Here is a 27,023-nt window from a genome sequence, read left to right as displayed (position 1 = left end):
TTAAAAAAAAGATAGAAAATCGATTACAACATTATCAATACAAAACATAACAGAGATAAAATAATTTGTATCAAGAGAATCAATTTTAAATACATAAATGAGAAATAAACTTTGTAAAATGCAAATTTAAAGGAATAACTTAATAAATATAGTAAAACAATCTCAAAACGATAGGTTGGATGTAATGGGTAACAAAAAACAAAAGTAGTCATTGAACCATACAAATGAAAAGACTAGAAATTGAGCGATCAAGTGGGCAATGTTCAGAGATAGAAAGGGACAGAGAATAAAACATATCTCTTAAACGTGCCACATTACGTCCTAAGCTAGTTATATAAATCCTACTTTACGTTCTACTGTATATACACTTATCAATGTCGAATACATCTAATTGTTATTCAATTTCACTTCCAAATCGGAAACTAGTATAATAATACTTCACCCAAATGATTGATTGTATTAGCTGACCGTCCAAGCTGTGATCAAGTATATATTATATTAGAATTACTTTCGTAGCTGCCAAAATCACTGGAATCTTAATATTACTAAAATCTGAATTGCCTATTGCAGTAAAATGTTCAAATATCTTTCTATAACTATTAAATACTGTCTTATATCTAACATGTATCGATACTCAAAGCGAACGTCAAAAATGATATATATTATTACACGTATTATATTTTTCCAACTGGAATTGAGACTTGGAACATCAAAATTGCGCGATAAGGTCGCGGGCTACGGAGATTGATTGTCATACATTCAAAACTACTTACAAATATACGTCAATATATACTAGTTTCCAACTTGCAAAGTAATAATACACAATCAAATAAATACATCATTAATTAAATTTAACCTGCCCTTATAAATTCAAAGCCGAGTCTTATCAGCGGCACTGATAAAAAACGGTTACATTTCAAATTACAAATCACGACAATCAATAAATACCTGTTCAGTAAACACGTACATGAGTAATAGGCAAAATAATTATAGAATAACATACATAATAAAATAAAAAATACGCTTTAAGCCATACATCAACTAAAATAAACTTTGGCCAAATATTAAATTATCACACTGTATAGAATGTATGTTGCCTCGCCACTGACCGCCTGAGCAGATCTACTCTTGCTTTGAGCAAACCTTACCGTCCACACATGCATACCCATCAAATAGAAAGTTACGTCCCGTCAAAGTATCACATCTACAACGCTCTCGGCCGAGCTGAGCACTCACATGCTCGTCAGCGCTCGCACGGTCAGCGGCTCGAATAAAAACCTAAACATTTATCGTTACACTCAAACATTTCATGCTTTGCATTGGCATCAAAAGCCTAACAAATCAACAAAAAAAAAAACTAATAGTAAAAGTTTTTTTTTAAGAAATTCGATCTCTACTAAATACACTTTTAGTATAATCAGTATTCTAGCTTAGCCTACACTCTTTTTAAGAGCAAACCCGTTCATCACATCCAAATCGCATTGTGCTTAGATTCACATAAAAATGCATAGAAATACTATTAAAACGGACAGTCGAAGCTCTCCACGCTCCTTTCTTCTGGAGGTTTTGGCAAGAAACGTTTCAAGTTGGACCATACTGCCTACACGGGACAACAACTGTCGGTATCCGTTAATTGCTTGTTATCTTTATTTATTAGTGAGCATTTATTATGAGGTAGAGCGCACTGATGCCTGCATGCAATAGCTGACAGTACCGCTCTACATTCGACACATCTCTTGAGTCGTGTTGATTCATCAAAGGGGTTTACTACCCTATGTTAGGTCTGTCCATAATATTACGGGGGCATTTGTGATGTTATTCTTGTGATGGGCTACTATAGATTACTTTTTGGTGCAGTCTCTATCGCTAAACCAATGGCATTATGACACTTTGTAGCTTAAAAGTATATTTACAAAGTTCAATGCACGGATATTATACGTGCGTACACTCGCACGCACGTTTAGTAAAAAAGCAAAATAATTGTGCTGTCGACAAACACCAATAATCTATCTATCTCTGTCAAATACTCTTACTTTGAAAACCTAAATCGATAGCGGTTATATTACAGGCGTTCTAACCGTAGTTATAGATAGTTTATTGGAATTACCGCATGTCGACTTTGTGCGCTAACTGCGATGGTCCTCAGAGCCAATATTGGCGACACTTTCAATGAGACGTAAGTGTTAGTCCAGCACTTTGTTATTCTTGTAAAGCAAGTAATTCAAAACAACACAACCATATCGCAAGGAGTTCAAGACCATGATATAAAGTAGGACAGAATTCCATCGTTGGCAGTGTTCGTGGATACAAGAAAAATAGTCTATTAATAATTTATACTTAGTACTCTAACTTATGTAGTCAAAAAGTTTGGAATGTTAAGTGATCATTCTACATCATACGTGACAGGTCGCAGGTTTAATTTATAAATTCATCGAAAAGGATGCCAAAAATTGACGCAATTATACTTAATACTAAAACATATTTGGCAATAAATAAATTTAGGCCTTGAACTCCGTCACATACTCATTCATGAATCCAATAATAATATAATCATAATAAGTTCACATTAAATACAAATATACGATTACTAATAATTATAAACGCTAATATGTGATAATAATTATGAGTGGATTGTCTTACGATAATACTGGATACATAGAATGAAAATAAATTGTGATCTACTTTGTCTGCCATGTGTAATTTCTGGGTTGTTCCACCTTCTGAAACAAGAATAACACAACCGTCAGTACTAATGCAATAAACGGCATATTCCCAGTTTTCCCCTCTAACACTGTGCCCCGGGGTGAATATACACAATCAAAATAATTGACTAGAATATACTAAGTGCTAATAAGATTGGTACAACTTAAAACAATCAAATTTTGTTGGCAATATTTCTATATTGGATAGAGTTGTACCGACGCTTCCTGGTCACTTAATCGCGAGAGTTTCTGGAGACTTTTACCGAGAACAGGTACTAAAAATTTGTAGAATTTGTTACCTTATCAGTTGTTATTTAATGCGCAGCCCTGATCTGGTTGAGTTCGTCGTCGGAGTCGGTGGGGGGCGCGTGCTCGGAGCCCGCCAGCACGGTCAGGTGGGTGGAGTCGCTCTGCAGGGTGCTGCACTCGCCGCCGCCGCTGCCGCTCCAGTTGCCGCACTGAGCCTTCTTCTGCAGGGCTTGTACGTACGACTGGAAATACAACAGATCATGTTATACTGCCACAAAATGCTGAAGAGATTTAAAGTGTAGTAGAATACTTATCAACATTTGTTTTTCGTACAATGAAAGATAATAAAGGTATTACGAGTAGTCACAATATAAGAGAGATATAATAGTTTTGGACTTGAAGGACACTCTAAGAGGATGCTATTCCAAGACTCGCTATTTCGAACCTAGTTGCAGTTGTCTGTACATTGGCGAAATATGGGCTTAAGTAGACTTTTAGATCTATTCTTTGCCTTGAAAGTATAACCAACCAAGAACCGTAAAGTGGGAAACTAAACATAATAAAGTTAATACGTTACCTGTGAGATAACATCTCCATGGGCAGTGCGTACTTGATACAGGTATCTGTACTTGCGTTGTTTCATCTCGGCGCGTTGCTCGCGGGTGATGGGGCGCGACTGCTGGGCCTTCAGACGACGCTTCTGCGCGCTTATACCTGCAACACACGAACAACTCGCTACTGATTCATTGCGATACTTCTGTTACTGCTGGGTAAAGGCCTCCGACCTAAACGATTAGTCGTATCGACTGTCTATTACATATCACCATTTCACTAGCCATAAGTCTTGTCTATGAAAATATTCATAAAGAATTGAGATCCATATTAGCAGTGGCTAGTTAAAAGGTACTCTCATATCAGAACCAATGGACTTGTAGTATCATAACAGTTTTCTCCTATACATTTCCTGTTTATAATTAGAATAACTATACTACAATTGTATCCAGTCTTCAGTGTAATTTAAACAAGCTATACATTCAACTCCTTAGAAAGAATAACGAGGGAGCCACCGAATCCTTATGACATCCTGATTAACGACGTCAGTGTAAGTGACACCAGCTCCTTTCAAGTTATTGTGTTCCTATTATGTACAATGTACGTTTAATATAAATACGTGGATATGTGCAGTTATACGACGGCAGCGCTATAAATCAACCACGGCCAACCGACTAACGTAACAACCAGCATTATGAACGAGGAAAACTCACACACCTCACCAGTATTCTACTACGTCCATTTTTTTTGTCTAAAACCAGCAGTGCCTGAAATTCTCAAGCGCTGGTTGAATTGGAACATATTTCCTTGTATTTTGACAGTTGCATGTGTTAGACAATAACAATCATCAGTAGTAAATCATTTCGATATTTTCTAACTTTAGTATTAAACTGTTGTGTTAGTATTCGCTTCGAAAATGTTAAACAAGAAAATAGCGGATGTTATAACAGTAGCAATTCGGTGAAAATATATGTATAATATTAGAATTGTTAGGAATCCGTAGTTTTATTCTAAGGGGTAGTGTATACTCACTCTGCTCATGATAGATTCCGGTAGCGGTCAGCGCGCATTGTGCAGTGAGGCCCACGATAGCTGCGGCTGGCCAGGCCGCCAGAGTCAGCCACGACAGACGGCATGGCGGGGCTACGGCCGGCTCCAGTTTCGCTCGCTCCCAAAGCTGAGTCACGAAGATAATATAATTTTATAGACTTGTAATAACCAGTATATAAATCTATAGGACAATGGTCATTGTGGTCAATACCATTACCATTCCATTGTGATGCGTCTCTAAGACATAATAATATGTGAACTATTTATGTGATCCACAGAAAGATGATAAGAAGTTTGTTGAAGAAAGGTTACCTTCAATTTCTTCAGAAATGTATGTATTGAAAACGAAATAATGAAGAAGCCTCATCGTTGTACCTACCTATTGTCCGATTTTTCGCCATCTTTAGGTACCCATTACGACAAAAACAAAACATTTATTAACATAATGAAAAACAAGCCACGTGATTCAGTTTTTTTGGATTTCGCAAGAGTTAGGAGTTTAAAAGTCTTCTTCAACGTAAACAATGCTTTGTAAACAAACAAATAAATATTTTGTTTTTGTTTATGTTTAATTGACAGCTCGAAGATTATATTGAAAGTGAGCGAAATCTACATAAATAACTAATTATTTTAAAGTTTTAGTTCAAACTACTTTGCAGCAAAATGCATAAAGTACGTAAAATGTATTTAAAAGTGTGCAGGAAGTATGGAAACGGAATACGGTCTATTTCCTTCCGGATATTGTCGAGATAACTGTCATTCGAACTCGCAAATCAATCACTAGATGGCGCTAGCAGGTTTCTGCACGTTGTATTTATGATGAAAACTAAACGATACGAACGCGCTCGGAAAACTTTTGAAACTTACTTTAAATTTTATTTTAATAGATTTTTCGATAAATTATCATATTACTTTAAATAATTAATTGTTCGGACGATCAATGTAAAGTATAATTATATCTTAGTGTACTGTAAAATGTATAAAGGTTTATAAATACATTTTATTGTGTTTTTGTATATATTTTATGGTCCGCTTACTCTATTGCAATAAGCCGTGATGCAATTTACTCGCATACGACCACGGACACCGTGCAGCATGTTTTTTAATGAAAAAACTATTTATGAAGTTACCAATAACGGTTTCACCATTAGAAAATAAATAGCCGCGGCGTTGGTTAAAGTTAGCAGATTTCTATATTATTTAGGGTTCCGTACCCAAAGGGACCCTGATACTAAGCCTCCGCTGTCTGTCTGTCTGTCCCCAGGCTGTATTTTATAAACCGCGATAGCTAGAAAGCTGAAGGTTTTACAAATGATGTATTTCCGTTGCCGCCATAACAACAAATACTAAAAATTAAAAAATATTTATTAAGGGGGTTCCCATACAATAGACGTGTATATTTCGTTTTTATTTTTTTGCTCAATATTAAAAACGGTAACAGGTAGGCGTTTCAAATTCAGCGGATAGTACGGAACACTTCCTGGGCTCGACTAGCTATTGGCTGGCTTTTTTATAAATTAAGATTTTAAGCTAGACTTGATAGTATGGCGATATTTTAATTATAAATAGTCGACGCTTTGAGGCTGTAATGAATGCTTTTGAAAATAGTTTCTGCAACGGAGACTTAACTCGGAGTAGCTTCCTTTTGAAAGTAACTGCTGCTTTGGGGGAACTTTTTACCAGCCAATGTCCTGCCTTGAATATAATTAATGATACTGGCAATTTCGACTAATTAGTGATCGCTTTTTCACGTGAGAGCGCAAATAATTTCGCATTTTTTATACATCTTAGTATAGATTTATGTCTATAGTCAATCTGTCTATTTATAATGAAATGAAATGAAGATAAAATTATTATTGTACTATATACCCGGACAACGTCGGATCGGGCCGCTAGTAGTTAATAAATATTTAGAATAATATTATGTACGTATTGATGATTGTATATACAGGGTGTCCCAAAACTCAACGATAATCCGAGACAGGATGAAAGGCCAAGTCATACCGGTTATAGGAAAAATAAAAAAAAAATTCCATGTCACTTAGTTCAGCAATAATAGACACTTTTCAAAAAAGTTGAAATTCCACACCCTTGGTCGCATTTTCAAGTCCTGTGATCACCAATGTCACAATTTCGCTGTGTTTTTTAGAATTTCGTGATCTTTATTAAATATGCTATTAATCGTAAAACAAATTAATGCACAAAACATTGTCAATTTAATAAAAAAAGTTAAGTTTTAGTGAGTCATAGTTCACAAAAATATCGTTAGTTAACTTTGACGCTTCATATTGAAAAAAAAATGTACTACACTACCCTTGGCAAGTTATTTCAAAAGTTGGCGCATTTAATCAAAATTTCAAAATGGTGCAACACTTGCCACTTTCCCTGCCATTAAAAATGTTATTTTTATTTGAACGAAGAGTATCCCCGCAGATGGATCGGACGCAGTGGTACAATTTTATGGCCTCCTCGTTCCCCCTATCTAAATCCAGTAGATATTTTTTACTGGGAATACATAAAAGAAAAAGTCTATTCGAAATCAATACAAAATCTATCAGAACTTCGCCAGAAAATTGACACAGCGTCAGAGGAAATAAATGAAAGGAATTTTGCTTGACTGGTATAAATACCTTTTGTACGCCGTTGCAGAGCATGTATTCGTGCCAGAGGAAAGCAATTATTTTTAGTAAAGAGGTAATATAGTCAGTCCATAACCAATATTTAATGTTATAAACATAATAGGTAATAATAATAAAAAAAAAGAATGAACGAACCATCGTTCTTATTTAATTATTCTCCTTAAACTAAAGTAATTCAAAATTGTTTTCCTCTGGCACGAATACAGGCTCTGCAACGCCTTACAAAAGACCTTTGCACCAGTCAAGCAAAATTCCTTGCATTTATTTCCTCTGACGCTGTGTCAATTTTCTGGCGAAGTTCTGATAGATTTTGTATTGATTTCGAATAGACTTTTTCTTTTATGTATTCCCAGTAAAAAATATCTACTGGATTTAGATAGGGGGAACGAGGAGGCCATAAAATTGTACCACTGCGTCCGATCCATCTGCGGGGATACTCTTCGTTCAAATAAAAATAACATTTTTAATGGCAGGGAAAGTGGCAAGTGTTGCACCATTTTGAAATTTTGATTAAATGCGCCAACTTTTGAAATAACTTGCCAAGGGTAGTGTAGTACATTTTTTTTTCAATATGAAGCGTCAAAGTTAACTAACGATATTTTTGTGAACTATGACTCACTAAAACTTAACTTTTTTTATTAAATTGACAATGTTTTGTGCATTAATTTGTTTTACGATTAATAGCATATTTAATAAAGTTCACGAAATTCTAAAAAAACACAGCGAAATTGTGACATTGGTGATCACAGGACTTGAAAATGCGACCAAGGGTGTGGAATTTCAACTTTTTTGAAAAGTGTCTATTATTGCTGAACTAAGTGACATGGAATTTTTTTTTTATTTTTCCTAGAACCGGTATGACTTGGCCTTTCATCCTGTCTCGGATTATCGTTGAGTTTTGGGACACCCTGTATATGTGCTTAATTCCGGAAAACATCATTAATCACGTATGACAAAGCGTTTTACGTCGAATTATTGTGTTCGCAGCAGTTTAGAGAATTGGTAACCGCAAATTAAATAATAACATGTTGTTTATATACTTTAGTACTTTACTAGCGGACTCGCCCGACTTCGTCAGAGTATTGCACTAATTTATCCCGTCGATTCCGTTGCGATCCCATTGATCCCATATGAACCTTATCCCGATTGTTTCAAACATATAAAAAAACAGAATTATCCAATTAGTTCAGTTGTTCATAGTTATGGGCGCTTGCATAGTTATAAATAGATGCCAAGTTTAAATAGTATGATAATTATGTTATACTTTTTCATTTTTGAAACACATTTAGTACGTAGGGATCCTACCGAGTGGCGATCTTTTATATCTACCTACATGGCATGATTATATGAATGTATTTTGTATGTAACGTATTCAAATATGAAACATGAATTCAATGCGATGGGTCAAGCCATTCCTGAAATCAGTAATTCGATCATTACCCTGCTTATAAGCGTCGCATCAATACATTTCCATGTATTCATAACACCCAATATTCCGGCACAATATAAATCGTTTTCACGTAAAATTTTATGCATAAAATTGATACAATAAAATACAAATAGGCTCGATTGAGTTAATATAAAAATTATTCGAAAACAATATTATTTTCTATAAGATCGTTAAGCCGTACTCAGACTAGAACAAGACGATCTACAATATCATAAGTGTTTACCAAATTTCTCAGAAGATGCTTGTGTTACAGAAATAAATTACGAATTAGAAGCAAAGAAATGAACAATTTATATTTTAATAATATAAGTAAGTGTTTCTTCCTAATACTCTTAACCTAAAAAATACTGTTTTTGTTGATAGCGACTTAAAAAATATACATCATATTTCAAGTTGAAAAATCAGACGGTCGGAGAATCAACTACCTGTGGATCAGATATACATATATACATAATATGTTTTCCGCTACGGCCTTTACAATAATACCGATTGAATTCGAAGCTTTGTCCGGCTACCTGTAGATCACTTACTTTTCCATATGGTTGTCGAAACCATCATAGCAACCGTCAACATAGCATAGTTACGACGTCAGAACGGTGGCTGTATGTTGGAAAACTCTTCATAATCTGTCTGATGATATCCCCAATATAACACAGGCCGTCAATAATTGTCGCTCCAACTTACCCATTTGAGCATCATCATCCTTTCGAAGAAGTAGTCCAGGGAGGTGGCGATCACAGCTCCGCCATACACGCTCGTCCCGAAGATAGTCAGCACTGAAATAGTACATACGTTTTCTAAAGGCTGGCACTATACTACGGCCAAATACTCGGAAATAGTAAAGAGGATGAAATCTGACGTATAGCGGCTTTACCTCCTCCGGGAATTGTATCTAGGACATGATTCATTTCAATAGTCATACACAATAGTTCTGAACAAAGCATATTTATTTTTTAAAATATTCATATTTCTAACATAAAAACTCATTTTATTCGCGTTCTATTTCAAATTTTAATGAACTCGAAACTAATCCATATAGTTTTCCCAGTGCGCGTGGAAATCAGTTTCGTTTGATGAAAGCGAGTGAGTTTTATCAACATATCACTACTACATTCTATGGCCGGACCGGAAAAATTAGGTCATTTGAAAGGAGGGTATTTAGATTAGATGTCTAGTTGTATGTATGCTGATGAAGCAAAGGAAACCTATACTCAGTGTTCCAACACGACAAAGTGATGTTCTATACACTCTTACTTCCATTTATCTGGATAACCTTTTAACACGGGTGCGTTTTAATAAAATGTTCACATAATTAATGGACGCGACCACAGCTAAGTGCAGGCATGCGTCCTTCACATTATACGATATTTTTAACTATTACATGTCAATCACGTGTATTGCAACCCGAGTGTTTAAGTGTCATCGACCTAACAGCTGCTCAATGTCCAACACAACAATAGAACATCATTGGTCGATATTCAATATTCTACATTGTTGCATTTCCGAATATTTCCCGGTAATCGCATGGCTGCCTATTGTCGAACATTATTATATTCCATTAATACATCATTCACGCTTACCGGCGAAGAGGATTAAATCCAAATCCATCAAAGTGCATACGTAACCCAAAGCGTTCAGCATTCAATATATTAATTAACGTATGAAGCTCAACAACATATTGTGAACGCTGTTACGCTCTCGTATAGCTTTTCACTACATTTTATATTAAAGTTACATTTTCAAAGTGCAAAATTAAACTAAAACGTATTTGAAATTGAAATATTCCCTTCAAAGAGCTATTGTGTTGAATTCTACAAAGAGAAAAATATTTCTATAAACAGATTGAACAAGGTGAATCCGTAGGAATCTGGAAAACGTTATTGTGTTCTTCTATACTCTTAGAGACTATTTCAATCCTTTATGCAACGGGCTGCAATAAACAATAATTGTATTTATTTATACCCTGGACTAGTTGGACTGTTCAGAATACAGAATAATGAAATGCTGGATAGTGGACAGCAAGTTAATAGCAAACTAACTACGCGACAGTTTACTTACTGTCCGTTGAAAGCTCGTCTAAAAATAAAACAGTCCCTCCTTTCCTATCATGACATAAATACCCTGCTATTTAAAGAAAAACTCGCAATCATCGTTTAATACTTTTGCCAAACATAAATACGGTTTTGGAGCACGTATTGTTACGTGCGTCCGTACAAAGAATTAATTTGTTCGTTGATACGTAGGTAAACCTGTCCGTGATGATGCCTTTGCAATGGGGATAAACTATAGATAAAACAGGCTCGCTATTGGTCATGTGTTGACGAATATAGGTAATATACGTGACAGCACTCGCGCTCCGGGATTCCGGGAACGTTTCAAAGGCTTTCAATTTAACAAAGTTATATCATATTTATTGACACCACGTATGTGCGACTTCCACAGGTACATTAAATGTGAAAATTTAAAATACTATATTAGTTCGCATGTTTGCACGTAGCGAGCCTACTTTGACCAATGTCCGATTGAGCTGACATTTTTCTACTAATGTAAATATGTTGATATCATTCTAGCGAATCGAGGATGTTAAACACGAAATGCGAAATGTTTATTTAAAAATATCGAATATGAATCCTAATACAGGTCTTATAAACGACAAAATAATTAAAAAATATATATTTTGCTATCAAACTATCAAAATGGCTGCCGTTTCAAATGTCTAATTTGGTCAGCCTAATTATAGTGATACGCCATAATATACCATTAAAACTTTTCTTTTCCGGTTGAACATAGAAAGCCGAAATAATTTCACAATCTTAACAATGAGCAATACAGTTATATTGTCACAGTTATCACAATGTTATCGTTAGGTACATGATAAGATAGCGGACTTACCTTTCTTCCAGTACAGGTTGATGACTGCGAAGAATATTCCTGAACATAGCAACACTACTACGCACAGCCAATACTGAAACAATCCAAACAATATTACCTACAAATGTGTTGTCAGCATACATAATACATTCTTTACACTAAATTATATCTAATGAAATGTACGGAACGGTCACAATAATAAAACCGCTGATTCTCAAAACTATGTTACAATAGTTACAATACAATTGCTTTGTTTCCGCATATTTCGCCAAATATCGCGAGCAGATTGCCGTGTGTGTATATTAACTACAATATATGTATTTCCCTACGTTTAGTATTCGACGTTGTGTTGATAATGTACGATTCGAGTACCGAGTATTCGCAATTATAAAGTTATGCCGAGATTGGTAGATATATCCCAATTCTGCATCAGACTTGCAATCTGAACGTTTGATTTCAAGCTAAATGTTCATCGCCGGCAACCTCAACGACATTAACTCGTGCGTGTAAAGTGCTGAGTTGCGACATGTATTTTGCTTTGATCTCTGAGACTGACTCATTTCAGTCCTAAGTCACACTGCAAAACATATCAGATCTAAACCTATACCTATTTAATTCCCAGTTCTATAACAATCCTACTTGAACACGCACGATATACCGGACATGCATCGTTGAGTTGCATAAATGATGGTATAGAATTTATGGTAAGTACAATGTAGATATCCATTTCTATCAGGAGAAAATCTATTGCGCTTCGGTAAAACGTAATATATTAATTTTGCATAATAATTCGCTACTGCACATAATCTGTTTACGCGCTGAAGCCTCAGTCTGGGAAATAGATTATAATTCGAATCTGTTTAAGTTGTTGATGTAGTAAGCTTTCTAGCATTTATCTATGGTATCATATGGTGTTTGTGTACTTTTCATACTTGTTTATGAAGATGCACTGATGGCACTACAGGTGTGTGTCACAGCGTCATATTGTAATGTTGGCTATAATGTCCGACCAATCAGCCAATCACACAGGAGGGTGATAAACGGAAAGCAGTTATTACATATTTAGAACATAATGTAGGTGGTGCAGGTATGTATCGAGCTACGTATGTCATGTGTCGTTTTCAAATGGGACGCACATTGGATTTAGGTTCCAATACAGGCAAAAAGAGCGCACGGCTTTTCGGCTGGGGCAAAATGAAGGAAAAAAGTAACAGCGAGCGACGCCCGCGACCCCACACCTGAGTGTTAGTTAGGGGTTGACATCCCATGTAACCGGATTAGGCTGAATATTCATTTATGCACGCACAGATTTCCATCAGACCTTCATCACCTAAAGGCATATTCAGCATTCTATTAGTCCAGTCTGCGGGATACGTGGGGGTACTAATTCCCCTCAAGGGGAAGCATCTGTTTCATTACGGTCGCGACCGATGTGCATTAGCAATTTTTCAGCCTGGAATCGAAACATAATTAAGAAATGGAGAGCCCTAAATAATTGTTGCTTGCCGTAATCACTCAGAATTTCTGATTATGGGTTTTAAATGACAGATTTTGGAATATATCTTCTGATATAATAGGAAATTTATACAAATTCATAGAATCAACTGACCGAAAATGGATTCATGTCAATCATGAACAATTAGTAAATGTCACAGAAAATGTTATTTTGGATCTGACATTTACACACCTTTTAAAGACCCTTTAATAAGACGAAGTGCTCTGCTAAAAATAGAGCTACCTTCACCGTACCCGTGTTGGAATTGCATGAATCTTCCGAGAAAATACTAACGCTAAGAATGCACCGAGTCTTGCGGCAGTCATCCACTATGATTAACAAGTTTGAAGGTGAGCGCAGTAATAACGACTAAAACTTGTGCAGCAAAGAGGGGCTGTCACCACATAAACTGCTGACGTTGTAGGATGTATAGATGTTCATCGTAAACAGCTAAACTAATTACTTTACATCTTCCGCACACGTTAGATTCGGATATGGCAAGGATAAATTAGTTTGGTTCTGTCAACTTTCTGACCACTACTTAAGCTAATTATATGACTTCGAAGTAAGTACAGTGAAATAGAAGCACTGAAATTCACTACAAAACCTAAGTGTAAAGTCATAATTGAATAGTACAATTGTTAATTTGGGCTAAATAAACACTGACGTAGCCATTAAGAGCGCAGCTTGCCCAATTAGATAACTGTAAATTAGCTCGCCTTCCGAGTTCAAATAATCTCATTGTTCAAGCGGGTGCTACATTACATCAATCTTTTTCAACAAGAATGAAACTTCAGGTGTTGAATCGTATCAGGTTTTTTTTCCTCGTGTGATGTTTGAACAATAGTATTATTAGGTGTGCGGAGTATGGAATGAAGTTTAACAACGTATTGGATACGAAGTGGACATTGGAAACCACAACGACTAGTTAGCTCATCGGTCATCATCAACATTAGGTAACCAGTTTAACAAATTGTCTTGCACAATACAAGTAACGTGTACGAGTACCTTATTTATGTTTTGCAAAATCCTTTGAATTTACTTACAAAGTTTATTGGTTTCATTTATTTTTATTACACACTTTCGTAATTATATCTGCGCTTGTATTAAGTATCATGTTAGTTATTTTAAACAATAATACCAGTTAACATTAAATATAATGGTTAAACAAACGTTTAAAAATGTATTTGTTATAGCGTTCAGACGGTTAGCGTGCACAATGAGGAGCAATAGAATTCGCACATTTCTATTATACAATACGCATGTACATAGCACAATAAGTTAAAATAATCGCCCAGCAAGCGTACAATAAAGTGAGCTATAGCATTTACACCGGGCTCTTTTTGTCCTAGCTCTGACGTATGAACGATGCCATTTATTAACTTCGTTACTTCCATTTTGATGGCGACCGAATTGATTTATAAATCTGTAACGTGGTTTAAGCTGGCTTCGATGAAAGCGATAGTTGTGAACAAAATGTCTGGATATGATTTAAATATGTTTTACGAGAACGAATCTAATAATTAAGCATCGTAGTAAACACAAAGCTTAAAATAGATTTTCCGTTTCAACGTATGTCCTTTGTACAAGGTGACCTATATCACTTGCAATAGACCAGTTAGATTCTGACAGGTTGCCGGCAAGCCTGACAAGCTATTCCAATCCACGTAATTGCACAGAGGGCAATCAGTTTCAAAGACAATCTGTTCACCAGGACGGTAACTGTACCTGGTCCATATCAGTGGCCCAATTACTAACAATCAGATTCATAGAATATGTAAAATGATATCACTGTTGCACCCGACCAATTGTCGGCTTGTTAAAGCAATCAATCAATAAAGGTATATCACAATACAGAGTGGAATATGTGTGGCTCGGCTACTAGGCGGTGTAATGATCGATCACGATATTGCATTAATCAAGGAGTTTGTCACAGGGATTGGTATTCCAAGTAAGATGATTGTCACGGTAATGGATAGATGTGTCAGATCATGCATCTGATACCAACTGTCGAACTCTAACGACACCATGGATGATAGACAGTTGTATGCATGGCCCCTGCATAGCGAGTGTGAGGTTTTACATACACAGTGACATTAAAAACTTTCGCCTTGCAATGTATTTGTTTATCGGCCAACTCGCATCGCTTAAACGTGTTCATTAATAAATCATCGCGTGGATTTCACTATCGCTAGTTTCACTTTCACCCAACTTTAGATAAACCTTTATCTAGTGTACATAACAAGATTGTTTTTATTTTATTGGTTAGTTGATTTAAATGGAACATAGTAATTGAGTATAGTAATTGTAGGTAAATTGTTTGAGATCCGATAGACTAATAACATACATTTCCTTTTATAAATCGCTAGCAATTTACAATGCATAAAAATATAAACTTTTTATGGAATCATACAGCGCGCTACAATCTATCGCGTAACTAATTAAAAGCTATTGGATTCATGTGTATGGAATAGTTCAATCTCGATTTCTAGTGAATTGTAATCCATTTAGCCAATGATTCGACTGCAAAAAGTCGGACTATCGATACAGGTATCAAATGCTATGTGTATTTTAATATAGTATACTTTATCTGGGGTTGGTTTGCCGTGTTATATTGGAGGTCTTCGCAGCCGTATCCATGTTTCATAATATTTAAACCAAAATGCCTTTGGTAAATTTCTTAAACATTAACGGCATGATGCATATACGCAATGATGATCATAGCAACCAATCAAATATCAGTATTTGGTACTTATTCAGATTCGTAGAGAACATCGAAATCAATCGGATTAATTGCTTCCTAATTTCATATACTTTTGGTACAAATAAATAAGAGCAATAAATAGATTCAGCATTATCTTTACAAAAATGTTTTTGGTAGGATTCGATCATTATCAAAGCTCATTTAATTAAAATGAATTTCCAATATGAGGAAATCTTTTAAACGAAAACAGAATTTAATATAGAGGCTTACACAAGTTACAGAGCACCGCTAGTAGGTACAGCTTCCCTATAATAATTATGTATTTTCTATCAGTGAAAAGTGATTACATTTGCCAACTTCGTTCGACGTGGAAGGTAAAAGGGAAAAATAAACACGAGCATGTGCCCGTGCACTCAGTAAATAGTATTGTCATTGGACGCGCGTCTATCGACATAGGTGGGAAAGCAATCTCGTCTGTAAATAAACACATGTACTTAACGTAAAAACATTGTGCATCGTATAAACAATGTTGCTGCTTCACATTTTAAATGATATTAGTTGATGTAGTTCACGATGTCGCAGTTGAATGAGTCGCGACTGCGATTGCTCGCGAGCCACTTACAAGCGCACTCGTGAATAATGTACAGTTAAATTGTCTCTAAACTGCACCACTTTACAACTAAGGACTTCGCTGAACACGGCATAAAGAAATCTTTAGACGTATTGAGTATGTAATTGAAGGACGTGCATAATTTAAATACTTTTCCAATTGAAGTGAATCGCTTTTGCAATCCATAAAATCAATAGGGCTGCAGGAGCCAATTAGATATGCCGCTACCCAACAGCAAGCAGCAGTGCTTTGTGCGCCTCTTCCAATAAGGACTAAATTAAAAGTAGACATGACACAAAGCAGCTTAACTCCATATTGAACGAAGAACGCAGATGAAGTTATTAAAAGTTCATTCATAATTATATTGAAGGCTTCACTAGCAGGTAGATAGTGGTGGGTAGCCAACTAATAAATCCCATTGAGGGAACATGGATAGAGAGAATGAAATTAAAATAGATGAATCAGTATATTAAGTATGGCGATAATATTCAAGCTAATATTTGCGAATAGAAATTTAGGTATTAGGGTACCTTTTCGTAATTTTGGCAAGAATATTAGTTGCCTACACCTTTGTTTGAAGTTTATTATGGTGAGACAGCCTACGCGGACTTACGGTCAACGGCGGTGATGCCGGCGATAGTCTTTGGTTCAGTAAATAATAAATAGGCTGAAGTCTTCCCACACACACACACACATACTAAGTAGACGACTTCATCAAGCAATCATTAAGACGAACTAATCAGTATATTTATTTTTATAGAACGACATTAAAACGTCGTCTCTGTTTTTACTATTTCGAGTAGTTATTGTGTTAAATGTTTTCACGGTCAACATATCTACTGCTATTAAATATGCATAGCTTCAAAGTCAGTATATTATTATCTCAGTCAGTTCTAGAACATACGCAGACGTTTTTCAATATTAACATAATTTGGTATTAAATATTTCATGTCATAAAACGATTTCAGTCGAACGGATTTAACAGTCACTCAAAAAATAAAATAATTAATTGATTATAATTTTATAAGAACAATAGGTCTCTTGGACTACTCCACTCATTCTTTGTCATGGATTTGCTTTTTACGGCGTACATTAATGAGGACTAATGTCTAAGCAGTATAACTCTTACCACGAAGAACCTGTAAGTACTTAAAACGGTAATGAAAAAAAATCGGTTTAAAACTAAACAACAGTGAATTTCGAATGGAAGTTTCTAGTTATTATGCACATTGTTATGTTAACGAATTCGTTTTTCAGTTAAGAATCGTTTGCTAAAAAGTATGATCCCCAACAACGTTACACACGACAGCTGATACGTTTTGCGCACTATCACTAATAAGTATGTTGCTTTCCCTAATTAACGAAATCACGCCCGCACTTCCCTGCAAGGTTGAACAGTAAACAATATTAAGAGCGAGACTATTATTAGGAGGTTCAGAGCATAGAACATAGACAGATGTATCAACGTATAGTTCCACATAATACATTTCTAATAAAACTTTGTATAAAGAATTTTTCATATGAGCTATTGTTCCCTTTAACAATTAACTAGTGACTGCGGTAGTGGGCACGCAATAACCGACTAGCTGCAATTTGCCATCGAAAGATATCGCCGGTATTTATCGTTCAACAATTCTTCCAATATAAATTCCATCATATCGAGAGCTTTGTGTTCGTCTATTAGTTGAAAGCAGCTTACATAGTGGAGTAGAGAGCAAATGCAACAAGAGGACTCCGAGATGCGAGGCACTGCACGTTTGTCATTTAATAAATAAAAACGTTTGACGTCCAAACGAACAGGTTTCAAAACAAGACTTAGTGAAAAACACTGAGAACGAATGGCAAGCGTTCAAAAAACTTAGCAGTTCTTTTAGGGTTTCTCATTGAAAACAATTTAGTTGTAATATTATTTCACAATGTTCTACTTTTCACAATAACATTCGGTTTCAACAGATGTTCACTCAATGTGTTTGAAATGTTAAACACACCTTTTCATATGCGTGTAAGTACTGGGTGATTGTAATCTGGCTTATGAGAGTGAGGTAGGCATCAAATGATTTTATATTTAGTTACAAAACTTGAATGGGGATATAAAGTATTCACTATAACGAGACAGATGGTCTGACGTAAGAGTGCTAACCCCGCGGCATGGCAACCAGTAAAGATCCCTTCGAGAAGGCACGATCAAGTCACAAAGCATTGACCATGAAAAAGTCAACCGTTGTCAGATCAAGTTTACATTCAATCTCTACTGGTTTACGAGTTTCCTTTACTCGGCCAGTAGTAACTTTATGATCTATTTATAGTTAAGTGTTAAATAATAAATTGGCTTACAAAATTGTATCTATATTATAGGCCACTTGGGTTCCATGTTTAAAGCAAGCCGAACATAATTACGTATAATCACACCTGATTGGGCGCAAGTGATGCAACTAATTGGGCGACTACGATCAACACGTTCAGGAAAATTCACCTGTGTCTGTGACACACGGACGCAATGATACAACCGAAGTGTGTTCTGTGAAATATTCATAGTCATCGCCTTAATAACAATATCTTATATTTGAACCTGCTGTATTTCTTTGAACTATCGTCCATAAAATATAATTTAAAAGTGTCGGATAATGTAAATCATAATTCAGTGTAATTTATGCAGGTAGAGAATTGTTTATAATGGGGTAAACAGTTACTTTCCCCGAAATAAAACGACCTGTTTTGTAGAGATCCGGTCACGTTACGCATCGCAACAGATAGCCGGTAGAAATAAATAGATGGAGAGCGCATAGCGGTGTGCAGTTTGTACTACGCTACCGGGAGTAGAACACATCGGAGCATGCAATTGAGGTCACATTATATTGTTAGACTGCACTCTGTAGCTATATAAACGCATCCTATTGATTTAATGGCTATTACAAGTACTACTGACGGCCAGTATCGCTAACTAAAATTAGATACGAATATATTATGCCATCAAAAACATTCTGTAAAAACCTCAAGTCTCGCCGTAAAAATTTGTGAGATCTATATAATACCAAGTCGATTAATCTATTTAGTCTCTACTTAAATGACCTTCTGTCTTAAGTTATTACGTATTTTATTATAATGCCAATTTAAAAAAAAAATACATTTAAAACAAATAGACCGACCTGGCCATCGCATGATTTGATTATTAGTATGTATCACACTACACAGCACGACGAGAAGTTAATGCTCCTGATATTTTAATGGCGAATTTGTGTTTTCTTGCGATGACCAAGTCGATCTATTTGTTTTAAATGTATTTTTTTTTTAAATTGGCATTATAATAAAATACGTAATAACTTAAGACAGAAGGTCATTTAAGTAGAGACTAAATAGATTAATCGACTTGGTATTATATAGATCTCACAAATTTTTACGGCGAGACTTGAGGTTTTTACAGAATGTTTTTGATGGCATCTCACTTCTTTTTGTAGAGCGAATAGAGCAAACATAAGTCCAATTTGTATGGAAAGCCGTATTTTTTTCATAATTTAACATATTTTCCTATGGGAATGTTGTTCAGTTTCATGGGCTAAACACCCTTACCCACCCTATACCCCCTCCCGTTATGTCTCATATAGTAGATACATATTTACACCTATTTATTTTATTTTCTACAGAAATAATAATTTAATTCATTCACTGCAAATGTAACCTTGTAATCTTATACATTTATATGGGATTACAAAGTTATTGTTGCAGTTAGTGTATTTAGAAAACTTGACCGAAATTAGAAAATATTGAATTTTTCCCATGATTAAAACACTAAACCCTATTTGTATTCTAAATTTTAAGCTTCTAAGTCTGCTAGAAGTACCTTAGACTTTTGATGATCGGTGAGTCAGTGAGTCAGTGAATCAGTGAGTGACAAAATTCAAAATTTTAACAAGTTGTCATTCTTAAACTTCTGGTTCAAATTGACTGAAATTTTAAATATACCGTGTTTATACAATGACTGATTAGTTGCTGAAAATCCAGGCTTCTTGTTTTATCCACTACGAAATTATAGGGGTGTCAAAAATAGCCCGAATTGCTTCGAGAAAAGGATGTTACGGCCGTGCCGCTTTTTTTTTGCTCGACTTGCGGGGGCACTTCCGTGCCCCCAGATCAGACAGTACAGTTAGTTGTCGTGCGACACCACCACTTATAGACCTGCAGGAAATAACGGACGTAGAAAAATAGATTTATTGCAGTTGAAACCTACCATTATACATAGAAGGAATTCATCGAATATGCTGTGTGTAGTTAATCGTGTGTCATTTTCGTTTCGGGAAATACAACGTTGTCAGTTTTCGAGCCGTTTGTAAGCGCGCGTAAATACAGACGTGTTTTTCATAAAAGCACACATTCAACTGCAAATAATATTTATTCTCTTTGACGAACACATTACGCAAAAGTCGCGATATTTATTAAAAGTTACGCCAACAGATCCTGATTTAAAATACGGTCAATTTCACCGCGATATTCTCGTAAGTATAACTCAACGTTCCCGATTCATTTCACTTTCGGACGTACACTGTAACGTTTTATTTAGGAAATGTGTGTCAAACTGTGGCCGAGTTCGCACCTACTGACACGAGATAACAATGAATAACTTACGTACAGCAAATCGATTACGCCAACCAATATACACTAAACCTTTACGTTCGTTCGACTATTACTGTCCTGCTATCTGCATCTGATTTCACGATGTCATAATAAAACGAATTAGAAAGCACCTAAAGTCCATGGCATAATAACATAACATTTAAAACTAAATGTCACGAAGTCACTATCATACAAGGAAGAACTTTTCGACGGAACATTACTGTAACACTAAACGATGTTCAAACCTATTTGCATATTGCATAGCATCATATCAACACAAAATAAAAACAGTTTCCTGAACAAGCTTATTGGTATTCATTGTCACAACGTCCTACATAGGCGGTGACACGATATGATCAAAGAATATTGTAGAACACAACACATTAAAGGTAGAGGATATGGTCGGTCAGACATAATAATAGACAGGTAGCAGGCACTTACCGTGGTCGGGCGAGTGTCGAGGAAGTGGTCGTAGATGGCGAGACCAGCGATGGCCAGCAGCACGCCGGTGTGGAAGCCGTTCATGAACAGCCCCACGTACTGTATCAGCATGGTGATCAGCCCAAACAGTAGACCCGCACACAGGGCCACGCCTATCAACAAACAATCTCTTTTATAGAAGAATTCTTACAAAAACTACATCATGAATTTTAATCTAATTTTCTTTACACCTACGTTCTCTTCGAGCACTCAAATTGAACACATTTAAAATAAAATACACTAAACTAAGGAAACGCTACAGTAAGAAAAATTCGAATGATTCGTACTGCTAATGCACTTTAATGCACCTTTAGGCGTTACGCCGTGCTCGAGCTGCAGAAGTAATAAAAACATCACAAGGTAAAACTTTAAAAGGCTTCTACCGGGTGAAACTGAATTAGATAGTCTACCAGTAGATTTATAGGAAAAAACATTTTCCAATCGAATTCTATCCGCCAGTCTAACCAAAACAAAACTAATTAGGGCTCTTAGATACGCGGCGGCAGCGCAGAAGAACCAGCAGGAAACCTAGTTTAGAGACAGTAATGCACTTACCGACGTTGCCGTACGGCGGCATCAAGTATTCCTGAAGGCATATTAAATAGACGATCGCGGAGCCGAAGGTAAATCCAGTAAGGAACATGCTGGCTTTGAAACACCGATACCCTGAAATAACAACACAATTAAAACTTGCTCTTCGATATCGGCCGGCACCTCACCCAATTCTATTTTTGTTGTACGAAGTTTGTTGTTGGTACTATATAAACATTAATAAAGCACTAGCATGGTCTCTTCAGGATTCGATACCTGAATGTTATGGTAAAGCAATAAATAGAACACGTAGTTCTAGTACATATGTCATAACTGGAGTAACATGCTTGCTCTTCAGCTCCATGGGTAAGATGATACTTGAAAAAATAATATCAGAACACAATATTGCAGTAGAGATGCAAATACTGATCATATCATAAGTATATTGAGGTGCACTTATCCAGGCCACCCACATAATATGTTCCACATATCATATTGGCAATAATGATATTGTAGGGAGAACAAAGCGCCAAAGATGTTTTTTTAGAATGGGAAGTTACAATTACGAGAGAAAGTTACTGATACACTAGAATAGTTTTGTATTTTCAAATAGGTAGTAGTGTTCTATAAAAAGCTTATTGTTTCTATAAATGTGTTGTGATGTGTACAACAGTGGCTTTATCTCGTACAATATTGGGGTTGTCGGTTATCTATAGCCTCTGCCGGCGTTAAACTGGGTGCTACTTTTATATCGCGATATATTTAGAACGTAACTAACTGGTACTTTAAATGCAAAAACGGTGGTTTGTATTTTTATTACGCATCTCAATGTACATTTACATTATCAAAAATGGCACACGGCCAGTGCCAGCCAGCTGTTGTTTTTATTTAACATCGCTTATATCAATTGAAGCAGCCTTTTAGACACGTTTGATAGCAAAGTCGAACTTATAATTACGTGTTATTATAGTATGTTAATTTTTATATAAATATGTATATTTTCCAAATCAAGTTTTTACCGCTTATAAAATTGTTGTGGTGCGTTTTTGTAGAATATTATGTTACTATAATTATAATTCGTCTTTAAGATATAAGATCTTTCGTATGCTCAAAGTCTGAATATGTTATAAAGTTTTAATTACATAATTTATTACATTGGAGAAGTATAATTTGTTCGACAGTTTATTACGTAATGCTGTAACAAGTTTGACTTAGAAAGTAACCTATTGATATGCAAACACTTATTGATAAGCGAAAGCGTTCAACGCATCGCTAACTTTGAAGATGCAGCAAGTTCCTCTATTTCTAAGTTCGTAACTCATAAGTTGAAGCTATGATATCGAAAATAATACAAAGTAGACTTATAGCAGAGATAGCTGCTACATATTTAATGACACCTTTTTTTTCAGTACGAATAAACGTCATATGTATTTCTTTTTCTTATTATTATTTTATGTTAGTAGCATGTTTAACTTTTGCGTTGCTTTATTATTCTTACTTAATATTACATGAAGGTTAATGCGTTCATGTATTTTTAACTTAGTTTTCTTGACGTTTCGGCACATATTGAACTAAGCTGATAGGAGTGATATTTAAAGTTATTTGCTTTGACTTTGTGACCTGACAAGTTTTGAAACAGGCTTAGAAATTCTGAAGATAATTGATTAAAATAATATAATTTGATTTCTGATATGATAAGCATCCGATCATTTATCAGATAATTAAATTTGAATTTTAATGACTTGAAGTTTAACATAGCTAAAATGATCGTAAAATATGCGTACTGCCATGTCGTGTAATATGGCAAGTTAATTTTAGGCAGAAAGACAATTTTAGACTACATTTTATTATAAAATAATGGTTTTAAAAAATAATTTCTAGTCGACTGAGATTGTAGAATTAATGTTTTTTTTTTTACTTGGCTATTATCGATTGCCGTATCTAGTGATTTTTTAAAGTATTTTTTTTAAATACAATACCAAATCTATCAATGGACTAAATCTCCTCGCATAGAAATGTCTGCATTGTTCCTCGAAATAATTATATTCAACAATTTTTGGTGCGGTCTACATACGAATTAGAATCATATATTTCTTTCTAGGTAACATACCGGTGCTCTGTGCTATACGAACGGTAGCGTTGTCGACACACCACAACAAATCAATCAATCAAAACTTCATACGACGGCAAATGGACTGAGAGACCGCAACAAAGAACGATCTGATGTGTGTTACCACAGCCAGCACAGCTGCAATACCTATCCGCCACAATGTTATGAAAACGTTTCACCCCGTTATCACACGGAGAAAGGTGCAGGACATCCTTGCAATTCTTTTCCTACCTTATTTTCTAGCTCTTTAAATTCTTTTTAGATTCTAATATGAATTGAATGTGAAATGGAATTACGCTCAAAGTTTGCAGAGATAACTGTATCCTAACTAACTCGAAATATCTTTTATCCGGTTGTATGTCGGATACTGATCCCGATTATTCTTTCTAACGCGGCTTTATTTTCTAGTCTAGTTCCCGAGACAAATCCATTTTCTGTTTACGTGAGTACCCGGCATTGTTGATGTTATTGTACAATATCTAATCGTGTATACGGGAGGGTTAGATATTAAAAACAAACAAAATCACTCACCGAACAAAGTGTAGACGATGCCAAAAGCGATATACATTGCACATATAACGCTTATGATCGGATCATAGTTGTAATCGATGGAGGTGCAGAATGATCCCTCGATGTGAGGTCCGTTGAATTTGATCGTCATGTTGGGTGGGCTCCGCGTCACTTGGGGCACAAGCTGGCCCACTGATGACATCTTTATATCTCACTGATTGTTAATATCTAATTTGCGCGCAGGGAGACGATCTAAGGACAAAAAGCAATTGATATACCGATTATCTTCATAAGCGACGGTAACGAGTTCAAACGAAATTAACATAGGCAGTCAGCGATCACCAAAAAAAAGAATCTTCAATTATGTTGAGGTTTGATTCGAAAAATATTTCACATTTATTTCGCACATGTAACTATTCAAACACGAACTTGTTCTCGACTAGGCAGTTATGTTTATGTACCAGACGTAATTTCGAGGGGAACGAGAGATGCAAAATGAGCGACCCCTGCAGCTGCCTGTCATACTCGTTTTACATGTACTCTGTATCTAGTAGCTAACAGATTAGTAGTGGTCAAACTTTCATAGATCGTAAAAGGCGACATGTTTGTTATTACAATTAGTGATTGTTATGATTCTTCTCTAATTGTTTATCTGTTGTTGATATAAACAGGTATAGTGAAAAGATTAGAGTCTAAACATAATGTTTGTTTGGCCACTACTCAAAGTCTACAGTAATGGTAAAGTTTGTTTGAAGATAAACTACCAGCTAGCAAATGTAATGCATTATCACAATCTTTAAACCAGTCAAGTGAGTGAACTGGTATTTGGCATTGCATCATTACATTGTGTCTATGTACTTTGTACCAGTATAACATTGGTTTAATAATACCTCACTAAATGGTTCTGATGTCAGAATTTCAGGCCAACAATTCAATGAAAAGATATTTTTTAACCACTGCTTTGAAGATGGTATCATCTTTCAATAATCTTTTTTAATAAGCCAGAGCACCCTTTATTAGGCACCTCGATCAGGATTTAACAATCCTAATTAGGTGTATGTAGATGGGTGTTGCTAGGGCACAGGAAGGGGAGCTCTTCGGTAATGCAGTGGGGAGCCTGAGGCTAATGCAATAGGGAACTGGCTAACCGGATACCTTTCCCGTCACCCTTTGCTAATATTGTTTGGTGTCCACCTTTCCCCTTCATTAAATAAGTGGTCAAAGAGAGTTGTATTCATTGTGCAGACATGTTTTAAAAGATTTTAAAGGATGATAGTGTCTGATTGAATAAAAGTGTTTCATTTTTTGTTACTAATATGATGTAATTTTCAATTCACAAATCTGTTAATAATGTTCCAATGCAATACTAATGTAATGATGGCAATTATAATTATGAATGATTTGTTTATAATATTAATCTAAGTAAAAGTTATTTTTAATAGTGTATAGTCAACCTATGCAAATAAGAAGGAGGTATTTATTTATACCTACTTTGGTATAATAATATGACACAATGATTGGTCTAAGGGTATTCTCTTAACATTTGCAACTAGGTATTTTATTATTAGTTGAAATGAAATAGGGTACCAAAATATACCTAGGATTATTACTCAGGCATGTGGGTATATAAATTTAGGTAAGAAATATTTTTCTTGCAATTAATTTTTAGTTTTTTGTTTAGTTTCATAGAATAGGGGCATGTTTTGGGCAGATATTAAGAAATAGACATTATTTTAAATTTATTAATCGTAATAAATATCCTACCCACCAAATAACAATAAATTATATGCGTCATAACAATAAACGATTCCGAGATAAGATTTCCGAATAGAATATGCATATTTAACTATTTTTCTATCACTTTAAAATTATATTTATTTTTATGAATATTTCGAATAAAAATAATAATTTATGCTATCTTTTTACAACCAAACGATAAAATACGATGGAATTATCCCAAGAAATAAAACTTTTAAAATCTTGATCCTAAAATAAAGTATTCAAAGAAAGCGTGACAAAGATTTCGTATGAGTCAATAATAAAATACGTCTGTATCTCGTCGAATTCACAAGTTCGTATCACAAAAAGGCTGAGTTTAAGTTAGAAAAAAAATGTAAGTCATTAAAAAATATTTAACCAATTTATGACGAAGAAAAACAATGTTAAAATTATTATTTACTAGACCAAGTAACATAAAAAACACTCACCATCATACGTCATGTGTCGATTTCACATAGTAAATTTATAATATCCGGAGCACAGTTCTCAAATAAATTAATAACAAGTATTTCGAACTATAGTCCTCTTTCCAATAAGCACATTGTTTATAATATTCAACTCCCGAGCTACCACTCCGCACTCGCGACTACCTACGTAAAAAGAAAATTAAATCTAACAAAGGTTTTCACGGAGAGTTTTCTCCTCGTCCGACAGTGACTTTTTTTTAATTTAGAGCTGCTTTT

The 27,023-nt window shown here is 35.2% G+C and overlaps 1 protein-coding gene across 1 annotated transcript; it reads right to left on the bottom strand.

The window, feature by feature from the left end:
* Positions 1–27,005, bottom strand: LOC142986130 (transmembrane protein 198). Its single transcript, XM_076134405.1, has 10 exons — positions 26,769–27,005; positions 24,583–24,813; positions 21,966–22,076; positions 21,372–21,523; positions 11,535–11,607; positions 9,327–9,418; positions 4,536–4,680; positions 3,529–3,665; positions 3,002–3,193; positions 1–2,720 (listed from the first exon to the last, which is right to left on the bottom strand). The coding sequence occupies exons 2-9, from the start codon at positions 24,761–24,763 to the stop codon at positions 3,017–3,019; spliced, it is 1,068 nt and encodes a 355-aa protein (XP_075990520.1). The 5' UTR covers positions 24,764–24,813; positions 26,769–27,005; the 3' UTR covers positions 1–2,720; positions 3,002–3,016.
* Between the last annotated feature and the right edge of the window lie 18 nt (positions 27,006–27,023).

Source organism: Anticarsia gemmatalis, chromosome Z (assembly GCF_050436995.1).
Source record: "Anticarsia gemmatalis isolate Benzon Research Colony breed Stoneville strain chromosome Z, ilAntGemm2 primary, whole genome shotgun sequence".
NCBI lineage: Eukaryota > Metazoa > Arthropoda > Insecta > Lepidoptera > Erebidae > Anticarsia > Anticarsia gemmatalis.
Note: the sequence above shows the minus strand (reverse complement) of the source record. Positions and strands in the feature narration are given on the sequence as shown.

Bases quoted from the DNA above. Each gene is read 5' to 3' on its own strand.
- LOC142986130 (XM_076134405.1), bottom strand. From the start codon at position 24,763: ATGTCATCAGTGGGCCAGCTTGTGCCCCAAGTGACGCGGAGCCCACCC. The intron at 22,077-24,582 runs GTGAGTGATTTT...TTGTTATTTCAG, and splicing joins CATCGTCTACACTTTGTTCG to GGTATCGGTGTTTCAAAGCC. The intron at 4,681-9,326 runs GTAAGTTGGAGC...TTCGTGACTCAG, and splicing joins GGATGATGATGCTCAAATGG to CTTTGGGAGCGAGCGAAACT.